The following is a 21,324-nucleotide window of genomic DNA, read 5'->3' as shown; positions in this document are numbered from 1 at the left end:
GCAGTCCGGATTCAGAGGCGACGTTCTCCCGGAGCGAGCCAGTGCTCCCCTGGCCCTGTCTGCAGCGGGCCACCCAACAGTCTCCTGCCCGAATGTTTTATCCACTCTCTTGAATCAGGAAGCAGGCTCTCAGATCAGTACCGGTGGCCGCTGTGTCCTGCTCAGCAGGCAGGATCTCCGCCCGGCTCTGGGTTCTTCCTGCCTTCCAAGGAGGCGTCTGACTTGGGAGGGCTGCTTCCAAGGCAGCAAACACTGTTGGCAACAGACATCTCATTTTCAAAGCTGGGAAGAAGTCCTGGCCCTTCCGAGAACGGAATGTCCCAGGGAACCCGGGCGAGGAGGGAGAGTCCTTCCTGAAGCGTGGGGTGACTGTGAAGTGACAGGCCCGGGGCTGCAGGGGCCCTCTGCTGCCCCTCCGCCCCCGGCTCACTGGTACTGCAGGTAGTTTTTGAGAGACTGAGGCAGGGGCAGGGAGCTGATGTCCTGTAGGCGCTGGCGGCCCAGGGCCAGGCGGATGCATCTCCGGCACAGGTCCATCAGTGGCAGCGGCTCAGCTACAACGAGAGGGAAGAGAGTTAGTCTCGCTGGAGACCTCCCCGCACCTCTCACCCCCACCCGCCCCCTGCTCATCCCCTGCCCGCCTGCCCCTGAGCTGCCCTTCAGGGCCCCGGGCTCCTCTGAGAAGCCTTCTCTGCTTATATTAGCTGAAGGCCTAGGGCAGTGTCTTTCAAATTGTGTGATGCAACCAAGTAGACGAAAGACTCATGGAATCAATTCATTAGGTGGTGACCAGTGATTTAAAAAAAAAAAAAGAAAGGAAAGGAAAAAAAAGAAAGAGGAAACAGAGAGCAATGCCCATAGCAAGGGGTGACTACTGCTCTATGAAAGCTCTGTCTCTGATGGAGGTGTTCAGTGTGTCTCAATGTAAAAAATACTTCTCACTGCAAGTCGTGATAAAAATGAGAGACGCTGACCTACGGAGGATCTGCAGGGGGCTTCCTCTTAGAAACAGGTGAGGTGGGGGTGGGGGGGAGGCTGTTTGAAATGCCTTTGAACCCTCAGACTTCTCCTACAGCCTCTTTTAATGGTCAGTGGAGGAATGCATTTTCTTCTAACGTCCAGTTCTGGAAAAAAATTCATGAATTAAAATTCATAAGCCATGGAACCTCTGGACATACGAACGAGGTTTAACTAGGTTTATTGCAGACATACTTATGAAGCTCTTATTCTCTTCCTGGCCCTCTAATGGGACCTCAGGGATACAGAGATAACTAAGCCAAGGCCAATGACAGCCCTGGGGGTGGAGGAAGGCTCGAGGTCTGGAAGTTTAAATATGTGAATAATTGTAGCAGAATGTCACATGTGCAATAATTCTTAAATGTGCAAGGACAGAAACTGGGCAGTTCCCATATGGAAGAGTTGTTTGAAAGCTTCAAAGAGTGGATACCTGAATGGGGTTTTGAAGGGTGAATAGGAGTTTTATGTGATATGAGGTTGGGGAGGGTGTTCTAGGAAGAGAGAACAGGTAAAAGCACAGAGGCATGAGATAGGACAGGCTGGGAGGTCTGGAAGGAGAGGAATGGTGCTGGACAGCTGGATCTGGAATGAAGAGGATGGTGGTCACATGCTGTCTCGTGTGGCTTCTGCAGCCCTAGTTTCCCCAAGCCCACAGGAACATGCTAGAGGCCTGAAGCTGCATCTTCACACTTTTTTTGGTCCACAGAACAAGTGATGTTTTAAAAGCATTCTATAACGTGCTAAGATACAATAAAACTGTAAGTGGTAAACACTAACACAAGAGTTGTGAGAGGAATAATATCACAAGGGAATGGAAGGAACAGGAAGGTTGTCGAGAGTGTGTTTTATAGGAATTTTCATTTATTGGAGCTGCAGAGTTACTGAGGAGAGTCATTAAAATCAAAGCCGGACGTGGCTGGTGCAGTGAAAGCCACACACGAGAGTGCTCCCAGCCCTCCTCCACGTGGGCCAAGGCTGCGTGATGGCATATCTGCGTGGAGTGTTGGTGGCTTTAAACACTCCCACCTCCATATCCTCTTTTGATCCTCATACAAACTCCTGAAGTTAGCCAGGGAGGCCTGGGCGTTCCCTCTTTCCCAGGCTGAGAAAGCAGAGTACTTCCCCCTTGTCTTGTGGTCACACGGTCACCATGCCGAGGCCAATACCTGACACCTCCCTCGAGGTGTCCCCGTCTCTCCCCTAGCAACACCCCTGCACCCAGCTCTCCTCTCACTGTCCCCCACCTGGTTCTCATCCAAGCTTTGCATTGTCTCCCAAATTATGCCTCTGCGAACCCCTTTCCCTGCCTTCCCACCAGAATCTTCCCATCTTGGACATCTTGACCTGCCCACTGCAAGGTCCCACGGTATCCTTCCAGTTCCTATAGCACCCGCGCTTGCTGCCTGTACCACTGGAGGTAGGGAGGAAGAAACCTTAAAAGTCCTTATTTAATGAGCAATTGCTACTTACTTACCAGGCAACATGAGAGATGAAATATAATTGTAGCTACTGTTTATTGAAGGCATATTATGTGGCCAGGCGCTGTGCTAAGCTCTTTATCTATACCAATTCACATCAATGTATGTATCAAACTCACAATTACCTCTTAGGGTAGGAACTTTTATTATTATTATCTCCATTTTAAGGAGGAAGAAAGAGAAACACAGAGTGGGTAAGTCACTTGCTCAAGGACACACAGCTGGTAAATGGCAAAGCTGGGAGTTCGACCCAGGCAGCTGGAAACTGGAAACTGTTTTATAGCTTAACCACATTTATTGAGCATCTGTTCTGTCCCTTTGCTGTGTTAGGTTTACAGTACGTCCCCTACATACGAACCAGTTCCATTCTGAGAGCGCATTCGTAAGTCCAATTTGTTCATAAGTCCAACAAAGTTAGCCTAGGCACCCAACTAGCACAATCAACTATACAGTACTGTAATAGGTTTATAATACTTTTCACACAAATAATACATAAAAAATAAAAAATAAATAAACATTTAAAATCTTATAGTACAGAACCTTGAAAAGTATAGTACAGTAGCTGGCATACAGGGGCTGGCATGCAGTGAACAGGTAAGAAGAGTTCCTGACTGGAGGAGGGGGAGGAGGCGGGAGATGGTAGAGCTGAAGGCTCGTCAGCAATAGGAGATGGAGGACAAGCTGCAGTGTCACTCACGCCTGACATGGATGGCACAGGTTCTGGTCCTTTGCTGGATTCAGTTCTATCTACCCTCTTGAAAAAACCATCCAGTGATGTCTGGGTAGTAGCTCTTTTTTTCTCATCATAGATGACACGGTAGCACTGGATTACATACTGAACGGCTGCTGCAACCTTCCTGCACCGTTCTACATTCAGGTCCTGTGCCTCGAAAACTAACAGTGCCTCCTCAAATAAAGAAAACCCCCTTGCCATTTCCTGAGTCATGAATCTCTTTGGTTCTTCAGTTAATTCTTCTTCCTCTTGTCTCTCTTCATCTTTTCTCTGAGACGAAGAGAATTCAGGAAATTCCCAGGCAGCTACTATATCTACACTCACTGCCTCGCCCCTTACTTTTACATTGTGAAGGCTGGTTCTAGCCTTGAACCCATGAAACCAGCCATGGCTGGCATTAAAAGATGCGCCCTCTGATTCTTTGCTGTGTTTCTTCATCAAGTCTTCACAAAGGCTTTAGCTTTCTCCTGAATCAGCATTCAGCTGAGCAGGACTCCACACTGACACTGACCCTGCGTCCACACACTGAGAAGTCTCTCCATGCTTATTCTGAAAATAATGATCTTATAGAAAGGTTGCGAGTATGGTACAAAGAATTTTTTCCTGATCCATTTGAGAATAGGTTGCCAACCTGATGCCCAGTCGCCCCTAATTACTTTAGTGTGCATTTCCTACAAATGGAAAATGGGGTCATTCTCCTGTATGACCACAGTGCAGCCACTAAATCAGGAGGTCACGTGGCACTACTGCCATGTAATACTCAGGCCCCTTTCAAGTATCACCAACAGGCTCAAAGTGTCCTTTCTGGCAAAAGAACCCAGCTAAGAATCATGCGTTGCTTTAGTTGTCCTGTTCCTTTTGCCTCCTCATTCACTGTTAAATGAATTACAAGGAGACTGTGAACTTCTTAAAAGACATCAGTCTGACTAATCTCTTAGGGCCCCCAGCCCCCAGCCCCCAGCCTAAGCCTGTCACGGGGCCATGGCCCAGAAACCATCTGTTGAGTGAATGAATTGACTTGCTGCTTTGGGGTGTGTCTTCTACAGCTGTTTCAAACTATTGAAATAAATGGCTCTTACCTGGCAAGGTTGCTGTCTGAGCTCCCCAATTTCCTGTAAACCCACTGAGAACTGGGCAAGTCTTAACTGACAAGAGGCTTGTGGTGAGGGTTAAATGAGTTAGAAAGTGTAAAGCACCTGGCACAATGGCCAGCACATAGCAGGTGTCTGACTTGCAGCACTTCTAGCTATCTCTTCCCCATGCAGGCACTTGGTCACCCTTTATGAAGATGAGCTTGGGCAGGGCTGATAATGAGGTGAGGTCTGCTGGGAGGCTAGCAGTTTCTTCTCTGAGGGATGGGAGATGGGTTTGCATTTTGCATCAGGAAAATTTTGAGCTGTTAACATTTGAGAATCATTGCCAGAGCTTAAGAGCTTTCACAGTCACTTTAAAGCTAGGCACATACTAGGTCCTCAATACCCAAAATGCTAAGCTTGGTCGGCAAACTCAATTCCCTGTGTGTTCCCTGCCCACTTAGGAGCTGAAGAAAAGAAAAGAGCTGTGTTTTTCTTCATTCCTCTGAAGTCACTGAAATCAGTCCAGAGCCCAAACTCCAAAGGAGGCGAGGGATGGGGGAAAGGCTGGAGTTCAGAGCACATCTTTAGCTCTAAATGTGAAATATAAACCATCTCTCCTAATTTCTGAGAGAACTTTAACTGATGACTTCACAGCAACCCTAAAGTGCACAAAGTTCTTGCCTTGGCTGTGGAGCTTCCAGAGCTCCGAGGATGCCCAGTGTAGCCTGGGCCATTCCCCAACTCCTCTTTCTAACTCCCTTTGGCTTTGCAACCCTTCCTAGAACTGCCAAATGTCAAGGGTTAGAAATGATCACCCAGGGACTTCCCTGGTGGTACAGTGGTTAAGAATCTGCGCTCCCAATGCAGGGGGCCGGGGTCCATCCCTGGTCAGGGAACTAGATCCCACATGCATGCCACAACTAAGAAGCCCCCATGCCACAACTAAAGGAGCCCTCAAGCTGCAACTAAGGAGCCTGCCTGCTGCACCTAAGGAGCCCATGTGCCACAACTAAGACCTGGCATGACCAAATAAATAAATAAATAAATATTAAAAGAAAAGAAATGATCACTCAGGTGGGAAGAGAAACATAGCATCTTTCAGCACGGGAGCCACTCTCAGAAATATTTTCCAGCAAAGATGAACTTAAAAGGGAATCACTGTTTGCAAAAGTGAATATCCAAATAACCAATAAATATATGAAAAAGTGCTCAACTTCAAGAACCATCAGAAAGGTACAAATTAATACCATACTGTGACTCTGCTATATGCCAACAAGAATGGCTAAAACTAAAATAAGACAGTAGCAAGTGCTAGTGAGGATGTGGAGCAACTGGAACTCTCATATGGCTTTGAGTGAGCGTGTAAACTGGCATAACCATTTTGGAAAACTGAGAGTGTCTACTAAGACTGAACCCATGACTCACCAGTCTCCCCCTGGTGTACACATGCTCACCAAAATGCACGTATGCAGACGCTTAGAGAAGACTGGAAATAAGAATTCTACTGTCCACCAACAGTGGAATGCACACACAAAACTGTGTCTCTTCTTATAGAAGAATACTAGTCAGCTATAAGAATGAAGGAACCACAATTACATGCAAAAAACATGGATGAATCACTCAAACATAATTTTGAGTGAAAGAAGCACATTTGGTGTAACATTCAAAAACAGGATGATGACGTTAAGGGCAGTGGGGACATTGGGGGGAGTAGTGACTGGAGAGTGGGTATTGTTCTGCTCCTCGATTTTGAGCTCTGGTAATACCAGTATGTTCAGTTTGTACAAATCATAGGCTTAATCACCTGAGACTTGTACACTTTCAGCACATATGTTATACTTCACAAACAAGTTTACAAACAAACAAACAAAAAAAAACATTTACATTAAAAAAAAAATTAGTCACTGACTGAGTTAGGAGTGCCTTGGCCCCCTGGTGGGTGGGTGTGTATATGACACAAGCCGGGCACCTTTCCACCTGCCCCAGTAGGCAAAGTGCGGGGAAGGGGCTGGCTTGGAATCCCAGCTTCTGCTCCTAGGGAATTCCCTGGTGGTCCAGCGGTTAAGGCTACATGCTTCCACTTCAGGGGGCCCAGGTTCGATCCCTGGTTGGGGAACTGAGATCCTGCATGCTGCGTGGCACAGCCAAAAGAAAAAAAAATGCAATAAACATTTATTAAAAAAAAAAGAAAGAAAGAAAACTATCCAGCTTCTGCTCTCACCACCAGTGGGCCAGAGAGCTGGCTCATCCTCCCAGAGCCACATTTTTCTCATCTGTAAAATGGGTGCAGTAACACTGCCAGCCATGCCTTGTGACAATGGTATGGCACAACATGTCCCCTGTTCCAAAGGCATTCTCTCAACAGTATGTCTTACTTCAGGCCATCAGACCAAGATGTACCTTTAAAAATAGTAATAATTTACTTACTGTGGTCCTAAAAATGCCCCAGTACATCATCCTAATTGACAGCAATGCTCTGCTCTTGATGAAGACTTATTGGAGCCAGGGCTAGATGTCTGGTTCTGTGCTAAAAATATCACAAGGCAATCATTTCCAAAGTTCTCCAGAGAGCTGAATTTTCCTTAATTCTCCACCACTCGCCCGCTGCATGACCCTTAGTAAGCCATAGAATTGACCAGCGTCTCTGTTTTGCTGTCAATAAAATGGGGGAGTTGGCTCACCTGGTTTTGATGGTCTGTGTTTATGACAGAAACAGTAGAGATCTAGGCACGTGGTGCCTTAACCTGCTTCTCTGGGCCCCTCGAAGTCTCCTCTGCTGATGATGGGGAGATGCCAAGACACGGGTCATCACCCTACCCCCATTTTTTTTATATTTTGAAAAAAAAAAAGTTCATTTCTTCTTAAGGTCAAGAGGTGAAATTCTTTTGGAACAGTTTAGACAATGGTCAGCAGATGGGGGAAACTTTCAGTAACAGCCCTGAAATCTGAACTTAAGTAGACATTGTTTGTTTTGGGGAAGAAAAGGAGAAGACACGCATGTGGGCAAGCACACACACTCTACACGTCAGACGCTGTGCTCACGACATTCCGCAGGCCATGGCTTTGGTGTCCAAAGACTCAGAGAATTGCCTGCGTGCCTCTGGGCCTCTTCTCATGCTATTCCTTCAGCTAGGACATCCTCCCTTGGACTGCCTGTCGGGAGCCTGCCTCCTCTTTCAGGACCCGTATCAAGTGTCGCCTCTTCCCCAGTGATGTGGCTCCCCCACCCTCTGGGTCTGCACCTGTCAGGTGTCAATCCACTTAGCTAGCTACACAAAGGGACACATGTGTCATTATCTGCTCACTTCTAAAATATGCCATCCCTCTACCAACTGGCCCTATCATGGCCAACAGAGAACTCAGCTCACATCTAGAAAGCCCCCGGAATCTGGAGTTTTCTCTTAGCAAGAAGCTTCACTGTTTCCCCAACAAAAAGAGTTAGACTACAGCCAGAACAAAAGCAGCATCTTCAGATGATCTTGGTGCCAGCAAGCGTCATGGGCACAGACACTTCCACCCAGGGGAAGTGCCCAAGGGGCTGGCCCACCCACCAGCTCCCTGATCCAGGACTAGACAGCAAAACATTCTCACCTAAAGGCTGTGGTGGGGAGTTCCTAGGTGGCACAGTGGTTAAGAATCCACCTGCCAATGCAGGGGACACAGGTTCAAGCCGTGGTCTGGGAAGATCCCACGTGCCATGGTGCAACTAAGCCTGTGTGCCACAACTATTGAGCCCATGTGTCACGACTACTGAAGCCCTTGCACCTAGAGCCTGTGCTCCACAACAAGAGAAGCCACCACAATGAGGAGCCCGTGTACCACAATGGAGAGTAGCCCCTGCTCTCTGCAACTGGAGAAAGCCCATGTGCAGCAACAAAGACCCAACACAGCCAATAAATAAATAAATAAATTTATTGAAAAAAAAAAGACTCTGTGGTGCTCCCAGGCAAAGGGGAGCTACACTGCTGTGGAGTGAACAGCAGCTACATTTTCAGATGTGTTCAGTGGCTCTAAAAGAAGAGCTTCTATCCACCCAGCCTGAAAGTTACTTAAGGAGGTACTCCAGCAAAATGAAAAGGGAATCCAGGAAGCAGGATGGCACAAGCTTCCAGGAAAGGGGGGTAGTAAATGGAACACAGAAGCAAAGGAAGGTATAATGAGTGATGTAAAGGCCCATTAGATTGTGATGTTCGGAGGAGCCTCCTTCCAGGGGCCGTCATGTCTCTAAAGTGCTACCCCCTGCCCCAATGCTCCATGCCTCCTGAACTCTGACCTCTCAGCTTTCCCACCCTCAGAACTCCCACTGTGCCCTCCGGAAGTGCCACTCCATACAGAAAATTGCACCCTAACTTCTTTTCTGAGAACTCCCTCCACCTCTCCCCCAACTGAACCCAGATTCCTCTCCTAGGACGCCACTGCCCTTCAACCTTCGCTGGGGGCTGTTGGCATCTCAGGGCCAGGAGGTGGGCAGGATCCCTCATTCCTTTGCCACATACAAAGCTCTGCAACTTCCATCTGCTGTGAGAAGTCCCAGTTCCTCCGTGGCTCACACCCCTTGGCCAGGTCCCCTCGTCCTCGCTGCTGTCATCTACGGACCTCTGGCCCCTCATTTGTCCAGGCTCTGTCCTGGCCTCCCTAGTCCCTTCTCAACCCATACCTGCCCATACCCCCCCCCACCCTCCCACCCCGCCGCCGAATCCTCCACAGGTGCAGCACTCTCCTCCCTCGGCCTCCTGGGTCTGGACCGCCTCATCCTCAAGGCCACCCTCCTCCCCCCAGCTACCCACATCCTGGACCACACCATGGACCTCAGCATCGCTCCTAAGTGCCCCTCCCAGGACCTCGGTGACTGCTGGATCAGCCACCCCCATCGTGACCATTACTTCCCCCTCTCTTTTGCTCAAACCATCAGCATTGCTTTTCTTCACCTCCCTCCTCAGCCAGTTGAACAATTCACCATCCCAGGGACAAAGGGTATGGGGGCAGGCAGGCAAGACGTGGTGGCCAGTGAGTGGCTGTGGGGGCGCAGGGCTGGGGCTGGACAACGAGCTGGGGACTAGAAGCCTCTTGCATTCAGGTCATCTGTGTTCCCCTTCACAGTCTCCTGTCCCCGACCCAGCCTCGCAACTGCCTGGCAAATGGCTGAGCAGCTGGCAGCCCTGGGCGCTGGCTGGCCTCGGCCACCATCTGGCAGGAGGTCCTTTCCACCAGCTGATGCTTGACGGAACAGAAGTCACATTTAATCCCGGCAGTGGAAGGACTCTGACTGGACCCAATCACATTAGGCTTCAACGCACAAGAAAAAGTGAATGACAAGGCCAAAGATGCCTGTGAGATACATGTTAGATGAGCCTTGGAAACCCAGGGCCGTGGCTTCCAGGCTGCTGGCACAGGCCAGGCAGGCTTCCTGGGGGAGGTGGTGCTGAGCCAGTTCTGGGGGCCTGGCTGGTTACATCTGCTGTGCTTTTGAAGATAATGCTGGCTGCTCAGAGGCTGTGCTCAGCTTTACCAGGTGAAGCTCATTTTAGCCCCAGCACTGTCAAAAGAATGAGGGATCTGGTGACCTGAATCCCCTGTCTGAGGGCCTTCCATCCACTGGTACTCTCTGTCCTGCTGGCCAAGATCTCGGCAGGGCTGGGGCTGCCGGTCCGCTCACCTTGCAGCCATGCCTGACCCTGCTGAAGCCAGGGGGTGTTAGCTGTTGTCCTCTCCCAGCTGGGAGGATGAATGAATGGTTCCAGGCAGGCATCGGGGACTCCCCTCTTGGGTGGTTTGCGTCCTTAGCCCCTACTGGGCCTTTTCAACCTCCAAGCAGATGCAGCCTGGAGAAATCTCTGTGTGCCTGGGTTCGGAAGGCGTGGGGAGAGGAAAGTCAGTCTCATCACCTGCCCAGCCTCTGAGAGCCTGGCTGGGGTGCGGGGAGCTGTGCTAGATAGAACTCTGAGCTCAGCCTCCACCCTGGTACAAGGCCAAGGCCAGTTTGTTTCAGCAGCAAACCTGAACCACGTAAGATACCTTCACTGGCCCATTCTGCAGATGGAGAATTCAAGGCACGAAGAACATCACTGTTTTAATTTAGCCTTCTCAAGAAGGGACTGGAAACATACCAGAGTTCTAATGTCATCTTGTGGATTTTGAGGATAAAGTCTTGACCAACTGATGCCCATCGCACATGCATGTATTCATCAGACTTCTACTTACACATGTGCTCTGCAGATCCTAAGCAGGGAGCTGGGCACACAGAGGCTCAGGCGATACAGACAGGACAGGGAGACTGAAATAAATGGTCCAGTCCAGAGAGGTCTGTGCTTCAGAGAAGGAATTGTAGGGGGAGCTGTGGGAGCCAGGAAGAGGGGCACCTAACCAAGCCTGGGGGTGTCTAGGACAGCTTCCTGGAGGAGGCTGCAGCTAAGAGCAGTTTTAGAGGATGAAGAAGAGTTATCTCAGCTGAGGGGTGAGAAGGATGTTTGGCGGCTCTGAAGGCATATCTCTAAGATGTGTTCAGAGAAATCTCTTTTGTGTAACACTGGGAAAAGGTCACAGTTTTCCCAGAAGACATTTTGAGGAAACAATAATCAATTGTTGGAGAAAGTCTCTTCTGTTTAAAAAAAAAAAAGTCAGTGTCCTTACCTCACTGGGAACAGAGGCTTTACCCTAGGTGTCTTAGCCAAGCGCCCACGAGGGTGACTGGGAGTGTTTGGGGGATGAACCCACACCACGTGACATCCTGCGCATCACCTGACATCGAGGTGACGTCGTCTTCGCCCCTGCAGACTGCGGGCTCCCAAGGCAGGGACTGGCTCTTGTCTTGCTGCCCAGCCCCACGGCTCTGCTTCGCACATTGCGGGTGCTGGGTCTGTGGGGATGGGCAGGCTGGTGTCTGGGGGAGGGGAGGCAGCTGCAACGAGCCTTCATCTCTACAAAGCAAACTGTGGCCCAGCTCTTCTAGTGCAGGGAATGAATTTTAGAAGTAGCCCTTTCCTACTGCCTTAAGTCGGCTAAAGAACCCTCCAGCAAGGTTCCTGAAGGCAGACAGAATTAGCAACACACAGCACCGGTTCCTCGGTGCTCCTGACTCAGCTGAAAATTTTCCCAGAAAATTGACTGTTTTCGATTTGGAGCTCGCCCCAGGGAGCTGCATTATGGCTGGACACCCTGGCTCTGGGCGAGGACAGCCCCTGGTCACGTGGGGAGAACCTCGGGGTTGGGGGGGCCTCTGGCTGGCGTCTACCCAGCAACATGGATCATCCCAACACCCCTAGAAGTTATCTCTACTGCTGCGGCCACGCGAACAAACCGGCTGCCCCTGCAGACACGGAAAGAAACACGTCCAACATGGGGAGACCAGAGAGGGGAGCAGGGTCCTTCAGAGACAGGACTCATCCCATCCAGGACAAGGTTGGGACCCTCAGGGATGGGACCCCTCATTCCTTGTGGTGTGTCTCCTTCCAGAGAAGAAGACTAAGTGTGGGGACAGCAGGACTTGCCAACCAGAGAGCAGGACTGCCTTACGGCCATGGTAATGAACACAGTGTGACATTCGGAAAGGAAGAGGCAAACTAGAAAGTTCGAGAACTAAAACTAAGCAAGGCACTATTTAGACATACATACTCTAAAAAATCTACAAGGAACAGCGGACACAAAATTCAGAGGAGCGGTAGCCTTGAGGCAGAGGGGTGGGGGGGTGGCAAGGCGAAACCAGGGAGGCACAGAAGTGCCCGGCGGTCAGTGTTCCAGTCCTTGGGATGGATGATGGATTCACGGCGGCATTAAATTAGAAAGAAAGAAATACAGAAATCCGCAAAGTAGAATGAAAGAGAGCTTTGCACGGGACCAATGATGACAGTGTATTACAACCAAAGATTATGTTTAATCTGATTCTGTGTATCAGAAGTTCAGTTAAAAACAAAAAAAGAGAACAGGCAAAAGTGAATGAGAAAAGTCATGAGTTGGCCTCCATCTGGCTCAAATGAGAACTTGGCTGGAAGACGAATTACAGTTAAATTCTAGTTAACGGGTAATAACTCTCTTGTCTGTTGAGAACTTAGCATAGCTGGGGGAAAGGCATTGCTGGGAAGGAGACACACAGGCCCGGGGTGAGAAGACGCAGAGTCAGTTCTGGTCTCACCCGGCAGATGCTTCTTCTGTAGAAGGGGGACGACCCCTCCCTCAAGGGGGACAGGGGGAGGAGGAGACGGGGGCAGGGGGAGGGTACCTGGCGTAGGCTCTGGTGTCTGTGGGCCATTGCCAAATGACAGCTATTTTGTTTTCAGAGCAATTAGTCTTTTAGGACAACGTGGAAAAAAAAAAAAAGAGGCAGCTAGTATGGTGAGCTGAGGACCCAGCACCCCGTGTGGGATGCCTCCATGTCGACGACCACAGATCACTCAGACCAGAGGTCCCTGCAGGCCAGCACAGCTGAGTGCGTCAGGGAGCCGGGGTCCAGCCCCAGCCCGTGGGACCGCGATCCAGCCCTGCCCATCAGCCTCCTCTACCTTGGGGATGTTCCTTCCAATCTTTCTATCAGAAGCAGAAGTGTAAGGACACGCATGAGTGTTGGCAGATCTTCAAAGCCCACCTGGGTGTTCCTACTGGGCTCTTTGGCTGGATTTTTGGCGATGATGACAGCAGTGACGTAAGTGGCCACAGCAAGGACTCACCTAGCACTTCCTATACTGTGAGATGTTCTAAGCACTTTACGTCTCATCGTACTTACTCCTCACAATGACCCAGTGAGGTAGCTACAATTATGAAAGCCCATTTACAGACTGGGGAAAACAAGGGCCACAGTAACTCGCCGAAAGCCACAGTTGAAGTGGTGAAAATGGGACTGGAATTCAGGCAGTGTGGTTCGATGTGCATTCTGTTGCCAAACTCTCCTGTGGAGGTTGGCTGACAGTCACTGCAAAGGAAAAGCAGCCCTACTGATGCTGTCACTCAGCGGCAGCAACCCCGTGCCCTGGGCCCCAGCCTAGCTCCAGGTGCTGGTCTCACTGTCTGTGCACTAGAGGCCCCTGAATGGACTGGAGGGGGCCTCCTGACCCAACAACGCCCAGCCCTGGCTGGCAGGTAAGCTCTGAGGCTCCCCAGATGAAGCACACTGCCTAGTGGGGACAGCTACTCATAGGCTGTTAATCCACTTGGTTCTGTCTGGGATTTGGCCTGAAGACCTTTGAGAGGACAAGGAAGCAGGTGCAGACCACGTGAGGGATCTTCTCTCCTCCAGGTCCAACCACCAGAATACCTAATCCCTTCCCAAAGCAGCCCTGGGGCTGTGCTCCTTGCAACCACTAAGGCCAACTGACAGAGTTGACTCTTGTTTTCTAGCAAATTGCCAAGGTCAGGCCAACTTTCATTTGGGAAACGGCATCACTTTAGCCTCTTGCTAAACAGCATCAGCCCCAGGGGCTTAATATGCAGGCCTCCTAATGGATTTACTGTGTTTATTTGACCTTTCCCAGTGTGAGCTCAGAAACAGGCCCAGAGGAGGATGGTGGAAGCTTGTTTTTCTTAAACGAAGCAAAACTCACGAGTAAACTGAAGTTTTGGATGGAGTCTGCCAAGTTTTCTCACCCTGGCTCTCCCTCCTCCCTTAGTCAGAAGATCCAATTAGACTCAAGAGGAACCCCGTATTTACGGGATAGCTCTGGAAGAGGAAAACTGTGTCTACTAAGAAGTGGTAAATGATGAGGTCTGCAAATAAATATTTTCAGTGTGTAAAGAGCCCTGATAAAGGATAATAGCTAGTAAATTTAGAAACGACTGCTCTATTTCCACTTCTAGTTTCAAGGCAAATGATCTCTTACTTTTAAATAACTTTTTAAAAAGTTAAGGATCAGGGACTTCCTAGGTGGCGCAGTGGTTAAGAATCCGCCTGCCAATGCAGGGGACATGGGTTCAGTCCCTGCTCCAGGAAGATCCCACATGCCGTGGAGCAACCAAGCCCATGGGCCACAACTATTGAGCCTGCGCTCTAGAGCCCGTGAGCCACAACTATTGAGCCCATGTTCCACAACTACTGAAGCCCGCACGCCTAGAGCCCGTGGTCCACAACAAGAGAAGCCACTGCCATGAGGACCCCCGACACCACAATGAAGAGTAGCCCCTGCTTGCCGCAACTAGAGAAAGCCCACACGCAGCAACGAAGACCCAATGTGGTCAATAAACACATACATAAATAAATTTTTAAAAAGTTAATGATCAGTTCACGAACGAAAACCACTTCTAGAATCACACGTACGTTTGGCTGGAAACTCCAATACCTAGGGGCCAGGCAGGTACCCTAAGTGACCAGCACGGAGCAGATGGAAGCAGTGGGTGAGGTGGGAGCGGCGGGGCCCACGGACACCGGAGACACACACAAGGGGCCATCACTCAGCTCCGGCCTCAGCTCCAAACAGGAGTGCGGGCCCCACCGGGTTCCCGGCCCTTGCCAAAAAAGCCAAGAATCCAGATTTTTTATGTGACATTTCTGAGTTATTTTAAGTTAGTATGGCCAAACAAAATATTGATATTTCTAGGCCCAGACACAGCCCTGGGCTGACAGTGTCACCGCTACTCGGAGTGAAGCTCATCTATCACCTTGATGGAAAGGTGGAACCTGCCACCGTATGCGGGGGTGGGGGGCATCCCATCCCCCGTGAACGGCCAGAAGGTTTGATCCAACCACAGGGGCACAAACTCCGGGAATTTGCTCCCTGTCCTTCCACAGCCATCATAGCCACACCTACACGTGACAACCAGAGCGTCACGCGAACCCACGTTCTCTCTTTGGTCTCTGCGTGGGTTCTAAGAGTCCAGACTGGGCAGGTCTCACTCTCCGAGTCACCAGACACACCCCTCCCTCTCCCCCCTGCCCCACAGCGCTCCGTGTGTGGGCACCAGGCGGCTGTGCGCAGGGGTGAGAACGCTGGGAGTCGGGGGCACCGCAAGGACCCCCACAGGGGAATGGTAGTGGTACCACCACCACTACAGCAAATGTGGAGTTCACCCAGCAGGTGCCGTGTGAGCGCTGCCCCTGGGCAGCTGGTCAGTCCCCACAGCACCTCTGCGGCAGGCCCCGTGTGCCCCCACTTCAGAGATGAGGAAGCTCGGGCACAGAGAGGGCGCGTGCCTTCCACGAAACGGCACAGCCACGGGCTCCAGAGTCTGTGCTCCTCACAGGACACCCCTCAAGGCCCAGAACATTTCTGTATTTGGTGTAAGATGCCTATAATATCTATTTCCCCATAAAATCAGATATCTTCTTATTTCTTATTTTACTCCAGACAATGGGTGGCAGATGGTAGAGGTTTATAGACAAAGACACATTAGTAGAGAAAAATGACAGACAAACTTTTTTGATCGTGGGAGTTGAGAAAGGGCAGAAAAATCACTTAGTTCAGAATGTGGCAAAACCAGTTTCCTAAAGGAACACAGCTTGAGAATCCCCTTGACCTTGGGTGATAGAAACAGTAACCTCCTAAGACTGTATTACACACTTGTAAGTTGCTAGGAGAGTAGGTCTTAAATGGTGCTACCACAAATAAGAAACGGTAATTATGTGAGGTGATGGAGGTGTCAGCTGACAGTATGGTGGCAATCGTTTTGTGACATATGAAGGGTATCAGATCAACACAGGGTTGTGCCCCTTAAACTTATACAAAGTTACATGCCAAATTGGATCTTAATAAAGCCCTTAAACTTATACAAAGTTACATGCCAGGTGCATCTCAATAAAGCTGCAGAAATAAAAGGCTTATTTCTCAATTTAAATAACAACAGTAGTAACCTGAGGCAAGTAGCAGCTGCCCTCTGCTGAGCCCTGCCTCTGGGCCCAGCCTGGCCCGGCCACATGGGGCTTAGATGCACCACCCCACTGCGCCGACTTAGCGAGTGTAGGCACAGCACCGCGTCCTGTGTTACTTCGCAGTGAGGAAATCAAGCACCGAGGCTGAGCTGCTGGCACAATACTGCACAGAGGGTGAGGGCAGGCAGACCCGATGTGCACTGGCTATGTTTTTACCCCCAGGAGTCCCATGTTTCTTGAGGACCCGCCGTCTGCGAGGCCAGATGCTGGGCAGTCACAAATGTCAGCCGCCCTCAATTTGAGAAGCACACAGCTTCCTGGGGGCCCTGGGGGGTGAAGCGTGCTTCCCCAGTGCCATGCTCAGAGCGGCTAAGTTCACCCCTCAGATAGTTCCTGCATGCACGTAGTTGCCCTGTGGATTGAAGTCTGGGGACAACTTCCCTGCACTGAATTTTATTTTTTAATTGAGGTGAAGTTTGCATAACATAAAAGGAAGCATTTTAAAGTACGTGATTCAGGGGCATTGAGCACATTCACAATGCTGTGCAGCCACGACCTCTGTCAAGTTCCAAATGACTCTCATCACCCCCAAAGGAAACCCCGTCTCCATTAGGCAGTTTCACCCCACTCCTCCTTCCTCCAGCCCCTGGCAACCACTCACCTGCTTTCTTTCTCCATGAACTGATCTATTCTGAATATTCCATATAAATGGAATCATACGTGACTTTTGTATCTGGCTTTCTTCACTCAGCACAACACTGAGGTTCATCTGTGTTGCAGCATGTATCAGAATTTTGCCCCTTTTAATGGCTACATAATATTCCATTGTATGGACTGGACACACCTACATTTTGTTCATTCATCCACTGATAGACATTGTGGGGTGTGTTCACATTTTGTCTATTGTTATTAGTGCTTCTTGAATATTAGCATATAGGTATCTGTTTGCAAACCCGTTTTCATTTCTCTCAAGCAGCCTCCTAGGAGTGGAATTGCTGGGTCATGTCGATTCCAGGTTTAATATTTTGAGGAACCTGCCAGACTGTTTTCTGCAGCAGCTGCATCATTGTACATTCCCACCAGCAATTTCTCCACATCCTCACCGCTTCTTATTTTCAAATACTTGACTTTAGTAGGATAAGATTCTTGAAGTGGGAGACAGAAGACACAGGTCTGGCTATGCCACAAACTCATTGTGATATTAATAACATAATAACAATAATAACAGCATTTCTAGGGAGTTTACTGCACCAGGCACTGTTTTAAGAACATTCATAAATTAGCTTATTTCATCCCCACAACCATCAACATCTCTCTTTGCAGATGAGGAAAGTGAGCCACAGGCGGTCATAACTCGCCAAGTCACATGCCTAGTGATCTGGGATTTCAACCCAGGCAGTCTTAACCCAGGTCTAAGGGACACACACAGGGACAGTTCCCAGCCTGTGTGAAGGCAAGGACCAGTCTCTTTGCGAAAACAGAAGAACCCCTTTGCCAAATGAAATTTTACACAGAACCTCAGTCTATTTATCAGGTAGAAGGGAAGCTCCTGGAAGGATGGGGTCCCAATTTCCAACCTTAAGGTGGGGCTTTGGGGACCACGGAGGAATAGGGTTTTGGAACCCTTTTTGCAAACTCCACGATTCTGAGTGAGATACTGAGAAGTGAGCGAGAAAAGAATCTCAGACTCTCACCCAGTGGCTGGCAACGGCACACCCTTTAGCTTTTAAATTTAATGTGTGAGAACAATACCTTAGCACGTTGTCTTTTCCGAGGACCTGCGCAAACATCCTATTTGCTGTCAGGGTGAACCATTCCAAAACGCACTCAAGGATTTATGAGGTCCTAAAGAACCTCTACTGACTAGGGTAGAGTACTCAGCACTCAGGAACCAGGGAGACGTGCTGATTTCAATCATGTGCCAACCTAAGCAGCCCCACTGTTTTCTTGCTTTGGTTTCAGCTCTTGTGGGGCTTCGTTCCTGCCTCGTCCGTCTCATCTAGGGACCCAGAATCACCACCAATGACTGCGCACTTACTACGTGCTGACACATCACCTCCCTTCCTCCTCATTACAACCCCTTGAGGGAGGTGCCACAGATCCGTGGCCCCTTACCCAAGACCCTGGGGCAGACTGTTTGGGAACTCAGAGAGTTCCAGCGTTTAGTAATTAGGCTGCATATGCCACGTGTTGCCAACATCCCAGGGGTCTGGGGCAACGCCTGCAATCACACACACTGATATTTCGGTAGCGAAACCTATGAATATTCACACTGAGTGAAATAAGGAATGACTAAAAATAGCCTCACACCAGTTCAGGTTGATCTGGCCACCTAAGGAGTTTGCCCCAAACTCAGGAATGAAGTTTTGTTTTTCAGAAAGAACACAGTCCTGTGCTAGCATCTTTATCTGATAGAGAAATGAGGCTTTAAGAGGTGGAGTGGCTTGCCTGGTGAGGGTGCTGCAGCTGGTGGGTCCTGGAGATAGGATTCAAGCTGGAAGTCTGACTTGAGAGCCCACGTCTAAACAGGGGAAAAGAGCACAGATTTCTGGGAGGAACAGCTGAGTGTTTGAATTCCTCCTCTGCCACTTCAGAGCTGTGGGATCTGGCAAATCACTTCACCCTGGGACCCTCGGTTCCGTGGAAGTTGCTAGGACGATTCTCAAAGTTGCAGCTCTCACCCTCCAGGCATAGGTCACCTTGCCCTTCCCCACTCACTGAAGTTGGGTGCGGCCACAAGTCTTGCCTTAGCCAATGAGTGGAAGTGTGGTGTGCGTCACTTACAACCGGAAGCTTTAGCCAATGGTCTGGGCATTACTGCCTTCTCTTTTCCATTAGTGACCATTAGGGGCTGCTCCTTCTGCCCTGGACCTGAAGTGAGGACACAAACCTTGCAGAATGGAGCCTCCAGGGGACCAGTGATGAGCGTGCACCAAGGGCAAAGACAAGTTTTGGTTGTTTGAAGTCAGTGTGACTTGAGGCTTGTCTATTACTGCAGCAAGACCTGGCCCATCCTGACTGATACAGGCTTCCTCTCTATAAAACAACTGGTGTGAAGACTGAGTTAGGTGGCACATGTAAAGTTCCAAGAGAGTGCCACGCCAGTGACATCAGTTGATTCCCTTTCCCATGCTCGGCCTGAATTCCCCAGCTGTAAAGAATGGTGGGGGAGTAGGGTGGGGGGCAGTAATAGTTATCTTGCTCTGTTTAAATAACGGAAACTACTGTTAACACAGTTTACTGATGTATTGAGTCATATGTGTCCCTCATCCCCCCCGGCATTGATGGAGAGGCTGGGGGGAAGTGGGGGGAGGTGGGGACAGAATCGCAGCCCTGAGACAAACAGCTGCCCAAGGACTTCAGGTTCCTGATGGAAGTGACAGCTGTGGACCAAATATCTCCAAAGGCGGGACTGCAAAGGGCCCGCTTGTGTCAGGAGGAGGTCAGGAGAGCCAGGCAGCCTGCTGATAGCTGCTGAGCACAGACGAGGCACCGTTTCCTCCGAGGGGGGCCGCCAGACGGAGGGAGTGAGGCTGCCCGGAGGCGGTTCTCCCGTGATGAGAATGCGCAGTTGCCACGGGACCTGCATTAAGACCCCATTTAGCAACACCGATTAAGGAGCTATAAATAGCACCCGGGCTCTCTCACAGGCCATAAAACACACCTCCCTGCATCGCTCCCAGCCGGCAGCCTGACCTGCTTAATTGGGGCTCAGAATAAAATACCGGGAATGCCACTTTTGGATGGAAGGCCCCCGTTGTCATAGTGACAGTTGCTGGGCTAGGGATGGGGCCGAGGCTGGATACGCCAAAGGTGGGAAGGAGGAAGGGGAGGGGAGGGCATACGGCTGAAGGTTACTATGGAAGTCTGGAACCACACCGCAAGAGGTGGTACCACATCAGCAGAGGGCCTATAATGGCCACCCAAAACGGCAGCCTCACCCCTCACCTTTTCCAACCTCTGGTCTGACAAAGGAGGACTCCCGAAGCAGGGAAGTGGGCCTGGCTGGCCCTGGGTAGATACGAGGGCAGAAGACGTGTGTTTCAGTCCTGGCTCAGTCGTTGGACCTGGGTGGGGGGCTCCCCACTGTCTCTGGGCCTCTGGTCTTTTCCACTGCAATACGAGGGCAGCATGAGCAGCCCTTAAACTCTAGATGCACAGCCGGGGCTCTACCTGGAACTCCTGCCAGCATCAAGAAGAAGGAAGAAGCCCATGGTGTGCTGAGTCACCTCCAAGATCCATGAAGTAAAGAAAGCAGGGCACATGTCAGCAGGGGGGTGGGGGTGGGGTGGGGAATGCTGCTGTTTATGTATTTTTGAAAAATATCTTAGAAGAAAAATGCAAGAACCTGACAGCGCTGGTTACCTCTGGGAAGGGTAGCTGGAAACAGGGGAGGGCACGGAATTTATAAGTGTCATTTTAATTAAAGCTTATGAATGTATTTAGTATAAATAAAATCTAAATTTAAAAAATACAGGACTTTAGAAGGCCCAGGTTTTAATGAATGAATAAAATGACCAGTGGGTCTCCCTCCATGAACTGGTCTCTTCGCTACCACTCTCTGCCTCACGTGTTCCTGAACTCAGCTGTGAGCTTTAAGCCTCTGTGCCTCTGCACATGCTGTGCCCACCCCTGAAATGCCTCTCTCAGCAGGGTCCAGGTCTGATTCTCGGGGGTCCTCGCCGGGCCCTAGCACAGAGTGCTACTCAGTACAATGCTCTGTGCCTCAGAGCATGCGCGCACGCACACCCACACACACACCCACACACACACCCACCCACCCACCCACACACACACACACAGAGCATTCATTCCTGATGATGCCCTTGTGGTTTATTTGCCTAAAATCAAATCTCTGCTCTCACACCACCTCCTCCCTTCGCCTCATTTGAATGTGCTGGGAAAGTTAATTTGTAACATCAGCCTGAGCAAAATACAATCAGGAACGGTCGCCCTGTAGCAAGAAGTACTCTCAACAGAGGTACCAGCAAACCCAAGGTGAGGGGCCTGCCTACTGCCTGACTGGGGATAACTGATTTTGTGGATTATTCACGGCAAAAGTGTCGTCTGGTCCTTCACCTTGGCTGCCTTCCTGCCTGCCAGCTCGGGAATCCCATGGTAACGAGGCATCCCTGGAGAAAGGGCTCCCAGGCAGAGTGTCTTGGCTCTGCAATTCAACTGGCTGGAGGGATTCAGCAAGGCCCTGACCCTCACTGGTCCCATCCACAGCCT

General features: G+C 50.1%; 1 protein-coding gene across 1 annotated transcript in view; it reads right to left on the bottom strand.

Moving 5' to 3' along the window:
- Window positions 1-426: 426 nt before the first annotated feature.
- The window catches only part of SPSB4 (splA/ryanodine receptor domain and SOCS box containing 4), a 78,234-nt gene continuing 57,336 nt past the window's right edge, over window positions 427-21,324 (bottom strand). Inside the window, exon 3 of the mRNA XM_057740290.1 lies at window positions 427-554. Coding sequence (XP_057596273.1) covers window positions 427-554 — 128 coding nt within the window. The remainder of the gene's footprint in view (window positions 555-21,324) is intronic.

The sequence above is a fragment of the Hippopotamus amphibius genome, chromosome 6 (assembly GCF_030028045.1).
Source record: "Hippopotamus amphibius kiboko isolate mHipAmp2 chromosome 6, mHipAmp2.hap2, whole genome shotgun sequence".
Lineage (NCBI taxonomy): Eukaryota > Metazoa > Chordata > Mammalia > Artiodactyla > Hippopotamidae > Hippopotamus > Hippopotamus amphibius.
Note: the sequence above shows the minus strand (reverse complement) of the source record. Positions and strands in the feature narration are given on the sequence as shown.